Raw genomic sequence first — 7,546 nt, forward strand, 5'->3', positions numbered from 1 at the left:
TAATGTAATGTGTTAACATTAGCCTGGCAAAACTTCAGTGCTGCTCTCTGCTTAAGATATGTTTCTTCTGTTCTCATTTTTTTTACATTGTCGCCCTTGTCATCAGGTAGTGGAAAACAGCTCTCCTGAGTCTCACCTCAATATCCCACAGTTTGTTGGAACGGCGGATGGCAAAGTGTTTGTCAAGAACTTCGACTGGCAGAAGCATCTGAGTCCCTTCTTCAGACGGCTTCCAAAGATCAAGAGTTATCAGCACTTCAGGTATTTATATTGAAACTCTCACATTGTTAAAAAAAAAATAATAATAAGTTAATGAATGTTATGTGAAATAGTTAGCCATTTCTTCAATGTCCTGTTATTTGTTTACAGCTTTGATGCCAAGAGACCAGGTGTGGTGCTTGCGAAAAGTCACTGTTGAAGCAGAACCAGTGGAATTTCAGCTACTACGCAATTCAGCTGTTCTGCCTCTGGTTGACAATCTCCATGTCCTGGTCCCACCTGGACTGAACTTTGACGGGCAGACTCATCTGCATGAAAAAATCAGGCCTTTCTGTGCTGACGAGGCAAAAGACATCACATGCCCAGCTCCAAGAGTCACAGCACAGAAGAGTGCACAGACGAAGAAGAGGATGAGGATGTGATCTCTGATGTAATTGGACTCTGGTGGTGTACATATCATATCTATTATCTCATATATTCAAAGCCATGGACCCGTTGCAGTTCGTATACCTGGCCCTGACATCTGTTTATAAGAGTTCTTCTATTAAGAGTGTTTTTTAAACTTCCTATAAGTTATCTGTCCTTTCCCCCTGTATCTACTGCGTTGTAACATTAAAGGCTATCTTATCTTATCTTTTGTTTGTGTTGTCCATTGTTGGTGCACTGAATCACCTGTGAATTATGTTTATCGACAAATGCAATGAACCCTATTCTGATTCTTTGATTCTATTCAGGGCCTTTTGTAATCCAAGTATTTCCATTTTAATACAGTAACTTCTAATTCTGATTCAAGTCCAGTTACCATCAATAACAACACTCCTCTTGAGTCTTCAGTGACAGCTGTAGGGGGAAGGTGGTCAGTGTGACAGGGGGGAGGGCTTATCTCAATGAGATGAAAATGAGCCCCCCTGTGACTCTGGGCTCACTCCGATGAGAAACTTTGAGCCCCGTTTTCTCAGTGAATGGGTTTGAGAGTTGTATACATTCAAATGACCACAACTTACTCAAATATTATCAGATCTACATGAGTGAGACATCATTGGAAAGCTTTGAATTCACACTTGCAGAATCTGTAAATAACTCAAAATGTCTCCGGGTAGACATGTAACTGGTTTAGCCACGGTCAGACACATATGCTCTATCTCCAATTGAACCTATTCACGTTTAAGGTATCGGATGACACATTTATACGAACAGAGGGAAAAACAGTTCTTTGTCGTAGCCAACCATAGCCTTCAGGCATTGTGGGCTGTCTCTGTGCGGTCTTTGCAGCTTGAGCTGACGTCCCACTGAACACTTCCACAGAGGACTCCGACAACATGAGGGGAACTGCTGCACTGCTTCTGCTGGTAGGGGCCCATGCCATTACACCTGTACTTTAAGTATTGTAGTTACTGATCATTATGTAAAGGGTGACAATAGAGGCTCTGTAATATTTACTGTAACTTCAAACATCTGCAGGTTGTTGTGTCCAAGGGGCCAAATGACTTTCAAATTTGTAGTAACAGTAGAACGGAAATAATTGAATTTATTATACTGATTTACTCAAGACATGTCAATTAATCTTGCAATCGACTTTTTGACCTAAGCTCAAGCCTTACGTCTGACTTACTTTCCCCCAGGCCGCATCGGCTGCACTGGCATGTGTGGATACAGGATACAGACGCACCAAACGGGTAACTTCAACTTCAACTTCTCTGTTACAACAAAATGAGAAAACGCGCTAATATTGCAACTTTTCTGTATCAATAGGAAGAACTTCTCAAACGAGCCAAAAGACGATGGGTTTTATCTACAATTGAAATCACAGAAGAGGACGAGGGCCCATTCCCAAAAGAAATATCCCAGGTGAACTGCAATAAAAGATACTGTTAAAATGATGTTACTACGTACTGATTAGAGGTGGGCAAAATATGTTGTTTTGAGGATATGCAAAATTTGAATTTCATAAAAATGTGCAACTTTTTTAAACTGATTAAAAAAACGTTCAAAAGTTAAGTGAAAGTTAAGTGATATTCCTGCACATTTGTGGATTCGGTTTTTAAGTATTTTTCATATTTGTTTGATACTTAAACCTCAACTGATACATTTAACAATTTTCTGTTGAATTCACCCCTAATATTGATTTAAAAAAAGCCAGTAGTTTTGATTATGATAAAAGACAAATCAAACTCACCATCAAGGTTGATACCAAGATTAGTTGTGTTTATTCTGAGCAAGGATCTATAGTACAAAGACTTTGCAGGTTTTATTTTGTATTTTTATATTGTTTGACCTTAAATACAGGATTTAAAAACACATTCTGAATTCAGCAGTTGCCAATAATGTAAAATAATGCAGTACATTTTGCATCACATGAACGTCTAATTTAATATGAATCTTTCTGACTTAAATGCTGATTATTTTTGTCTCCACCAGATGTACAATGACCAGATCGATAAAGTCGCTAAAACCAAATTTAGGATCAGCGGTGCGGGAGTGACAGAGGAGCCGATGGACGTGTTTAGTATCGACGAGGACAATGGAAAGGTCTACGCCCACAAAGCCATAGACCGAGAAAAAAAAAGCTGTTTCCATGTAAGCTAAACTGCATATTAATGAAACAATTTCAACGAAGATTTTTGAAGGTATACAATACAATGAACCTTTCAGATCCAGTTTGATATTCTCGACAAGAGTACTGGGGAACCAATTGACAACAAGCTATCATTTGATGTGGAAATCAAGGATCTAAATGACAATGATCCAAAATTTTTAAGGCCAAAAATAATTGAGTCAGTTAAGGAAAATGCGGAAGAAGGTAAATATTTCCAAGTCTGCTAGGCTTGAGTGCACCAGTTCTTTGAGACATTTCCCCACATTTTCCACAGGTTACTTGGCAGTGCGACTACAAGCAATGGACCCCGATCAACCGAATTCTCCAAACTCAACAATGTCATTCAGCTTGGTGTCGCAAACCCCCGCAGAACCCAAGATCGAATTAAAGCAAATGGACGACAGAACAGCCCAGCTTACATACAATGGTGGATGTTTTGACTATGATGTAAGACAGCGTGGTTGGTCGCTACATTTGACAAACTACTGAAATATTCTGCTTAACTTAAACATGTATTTTTTCCAGAAAGCAAAAGTGTATAATATTATTGCAAAAGTACAAGATCATGGAACGCCACCTCGATCTTCCACTGCATCTATCACTCTCAAAATTTTGGATACCAACACTCATCTACCAACATTTAAGGAAACTATGGTACGGCATAACAAATTTTATTCAAAAAATCAAAATGCAAGTATTCAATTGCAATTAGCGATGTCATGATTATTCGGTTAATAAATAATTCAACAGGTTACAGTATAATGTTGACAAAATTAGAAGCAAAAATAAGTCCTTTCTATTCAAATAAATAGTTTTATCCGTCTGTTTATGTCACATTAACTTTACTTAATCAATCAGAAAGACTGATTTCATAAAGCTGGTCACATATCAGAGGAATGGTGAGCTATTACACAACGTAACGTCAGGTAAATTAAGGATTTCACAATAAGAATTAAAAGAAACAAAATTGGATATCATGCCATACTTAATTACAACTCACCATGGAGAGACTCAGGAGAGAAACAGGAAGCATTTAGAAAGCTTTATTACATGAGTTATTTGGCGCTCAGACCCCGGCAGAAGACATTGCATTGTAAAATTGTTTTTGTATGTTTTCAGTATCATGGAGAGGTTAATGAAATGGCTGTGGTGAAGGACGTTTTGAGGGTGGCAGTGGAAGATAAAGATTCACCCAACACCCCTGGATGGCAGGCCAAATATTCTTTCGTCAGCGGAAATGAGAATGAAAACTATGAAATTGTGACAGACCCCAAAACAAATGAGGGAATTTTTTCAGTTATAAAGGTAATTCATATTCGTGTGATATACAATAGTTAGTCTTTACCTGAGCTGTGAAGAGGAGTGTTGTGAAAATATTTGTGCAGTTATGCATTACATAATTGAAGTGGTAAAGAAGGTTGGGTGTGTACTTTCACAATCAACATGGTTAGCTAGAAAAGTATTTCAAGAAGGCTTTGTGTATGAAGTGCTCATGTTTGTCATTTTAAGGATAAGTTATTTGGGTAGATTTTCTCAGAACTGTTTAGACATTACTATTTCACTAAAAGGTGCCAGGTTCCTGCAAAGACAGCCCTGGGAGTCTAACTAAAATGTTTCAATGCAACATCTTAAAAGAGACCGCTCTTTCTTTCAGGGTAAAGACTTCGAGCGGACAACATTTACCCATGTACAGATTAAAGTGGAGAATGTGGAGCCGTTGTTTAAATGTCCATATAAGCCTGGCCCCGCTGCCAAACACAGCACGGCCAACATCACCATCAAAGTCATCGACATGAATGATCCACCAGTTTTTGACAAAGACAAAACAAATGTACATCAAAAGGAAGAGGATCCACCGGGTAAAACGGTGTTTGTCTCAAAAGTTACTGACGTCGACTCGGATATTTCCAAAATCAAGTCAGTTTGGTTGAAACTTGCATAATTTTGAAAGATTTTGCACAATTTAATCAAAAATATTTACTCAAAATGTTCTGACTAGGTTTGTGATCCTGGATGATCCTGCTGACTGGATGAAAGTAGATCCAAACACAGGAATAGTATCAACCACTAAAAAGATGGACAGAGAGTCACCCTTTGTCGATGAGAACAATGTGTATACAATCCTTGTTGGTGCAATTGATAACGGTAAGAAAATTACTATAGTAAAATGAATCAATCAAATTTAATTAAAAAAAGATCAAGATCTAGTCTAAAGCCTTTCCTCTGTCAGTAAAAGTAAAGGTTGACTAAAATTCAGACTTGAGAGGAAAAAATTGACTTGTTTATGACTGTATAGTGTATTTAATATATAGATATATAAAAAACTATTTCACTTTTATAAAGATTATTTTTTTGTCAAATTGCCTTGCTGCAAGCCTAAAATACAAAAGTATCATATAAGAAACAAAGCTGCTCAAAACATGTGTTCTTGTTGATGTAGGCGAGCCGATGGCGACTGGCACCGCAACAGTCTTAATTCACCTAAAGGACATAAACGACAACAAGCCCATGCTGCTCAACAATAGTGTGACATTTTGTGCACATTTGGATGAGGTCCCAGTGAAGGTCGAAGATTCTGATGCCGACCCATACAGTGCACCATTTTCCTTTGCATTTGATGAGAGTGACAAAAAAGTGTCAGAGTACTGGGAATTGGTGCCAACATTTGGTATGTATCGATGTTCCTGAATAAATTATACGAGTTGGAAAAACCTAACTTTTTCCTCTCTTTTGTTTAGGTAAAGAAAGCGCACTTAGAATGGTTAAGACCCTTGCTTATGGTAATTATTCAGTGCCATTGGTTATTGAAGATCAACAAAACATGAAGAGCACCGAGACGCTCTTAGTGGTGGTGTGTGAATGCGGAAAATCAAACACTTGCCTCAAACAACCGCTGTCAGTGGACGTGTCGGGAGCGGTCATTGGACTGATCCTTGGGTCACTTCTACTGTTTTTGCGTAAGTCATCGGAACATCCAATTTTGATGGAAATTACACGAGAAAATGTATTAAAACACAACATAATGCGTTTCAATGATTCTTTGATTAACGTGTTTGTTTGCAGTGCTACTATTAATATTTGCGTGCAACTGTGGAAAAAAGTTCAAGAAACTCCCCATTGGGAGTGATGAGGGAACCCAGACTCTCATTAAGTACAATCAAGAAGGAGGCAGCGCAGAATGCAAGGTGAGATAAGGAAACAGGGAAACGGAAGACTTCATACGGAATATACTACAAACAAAACAGGGACGTTATGACTTGCTCTGTTTCAGACTGAACCCTCCATGTTACTGCCGGCCACTACTACCACAACAAATAATATCACGGTCACAGATGGCCAACAGACTCTTCAGGTATCTACATCCCTCAACAGTCAAAAACATGACATACATGTCAGTTTTCCCATGTAGGAACATGTACAGTGATCTGCTTGGCACACAAACCTCGCCGTAAGATCTTATTGGGTTGGCGGGTGTAGGAGAATTTGAATAGAAATCACATTCATCTTGTGCCATTAATAACAGGTTTTGTAAAGGGTTACATCAAGTACATAAAGTAAGTAAAATTACTGGAATTTGTTGACAGCAAAAGGATACTATTCATCAAGACTTGATAATAACATTATTAAACAAAAAATAATGAAAAGTTGAACTACATCCAATATAATTTCTAAAATAAACTGTTTTTCTTTCAAGTTTTTACCTAGTGTGTCACTAAAATCATGTCATTTCTTTTCATTGTATGTCTAGAATGCAAAGACAATGTATACAACTGAAAAGACTAACGTGTTCAACTCATTTTACCAAGTAAGGGATTGAGGGCAATATACAATATAGTATATTGTTTTCTGCAGAAATGCATAACTTTTGTGTTTTCATAGAACAATTACGGAGAAGAAATGGGCACAATGGACATGCACTCGGGAGGCATGAGAGGCGCAGGCATGTACAATGTGAGTGAAAAACAAGGAAAACATTGCAATTAATTATCTGCAGATAAAAGGTTGATATCTAGTACTATTCATGTTGAGAATCAAAGCACTGTGTCATTTTATTTCCAGGACACGTGGACCCATAGGAGCGGCACATACATGGTAGGTCAGACATGAACAGTGTAACGTCTAACAATGTAAGACAGATTTAATGGGTGTGGTCCTTGTGAACAGGGTACATCGCAGTACGGCCTGAGTCAGGTCGACCAGCACATTTCAGAGCATCTCCACAGGGTAAGACACAGCGCTGAAGGCCTGATCAAAGTTTGGATGTATAAAAGATTCTTAATAGGTTCATTTGCTGTGACAGAAATTGCAAATACTATCTGCTGCTGGCCAATCAGAAGATGTGGGGTACCAGCCTCATGAATACGCCTATGAGGGAGTGGGCAGCAGGAGCCAATCACTGGACCAGATTTCTTTGGGCAACTTGGACGATGTGCAGTTTCTGAATGATTTGGGGCCAAGGTTCAAGACTCTGGGACAAATCTGTCAACAAGCCATTGAGGAAAAGAACATCACATTTTGAAACACAAAATGGGAAGATAATGTATATTACTTAACAATTGGATTTCCTACAAGCTGAACTGAACAGAGACAGAAATGCTACAGAGGCACTAACCCACCCAATGGGACCTCACGTCGTGTGCGCTGCATGAAGATGGACCTAATGCACTGGTGGAACTGCCAGAGAAGTGTAAATAGTGAGAGGGTTTAAGGTTTTTACTGCAGCAATGAATT

General features: G+C 38.5%; 1 protein-coding gene across 1 annotated transcript; it reads left to right on the forward strand.

Moving 5' to 3' along the window:
* The first annotated feature begins 1,466 nt into the window (after positions 1-1,466).
* LOC140362779 (cadherin-like protein 26) lies at positions 1,467-7,336 on the forward strand. The gene is made up of 19 exons (XM_072448969.1): positions 1,467-1,568; positions 1,842-1,895; positions 1,972-2,067; positions 2,638-2,796; positions 2,872-3,019; positions 3,090-3,262; positions 3,341-3,469; positions 3,935-4,120; positions 4,470-4,732; positions 4,815-4,960; positions 5,256-5,483; positions 5,554-5,772; positions 5,879-6,000; positions 6,087-6,167; positions 6,564-6,620; positions 6,695-6,766; positions 6,875-6,907; positions 6,980-7,039; positions 7,116-7,336. The coding sequence occupies exons 1-19, from the start codon at positions 1,539-1,541 to the stop codon at positions 7,332-7,334; spliced, it is 2,475 nt and encodes an 824-aa protein (XP_072305070.1). The 5' UTR covers positions 1,467-1,538; the 3' UTR covers positions 7,335-7,336.
* The last annotated feature ends 210 nt before the right edge of the window (positions 7,337-7,546 follow it).

The sequence above is a fragment of the Eucyclogobius newberryi genome, unplaced genomic scaffold (genome assembly GCF_026437365.1).
Source record: "Eucyclogobius newberryi isolate DKJ021-1_F unplaced genomic scaffold, fEucNew1.0.hap1 SCAF_17, whole genome shotgun sequence".
In the NCBI taxonomy this organism is placed as follows: domain Eukaryota; kingdom Metazoa; phylum Chordata; class Actinopteri; order Gobiiformes; family Gobiidae; genus Eucyclogobius; species Eucyclogobius newberryi.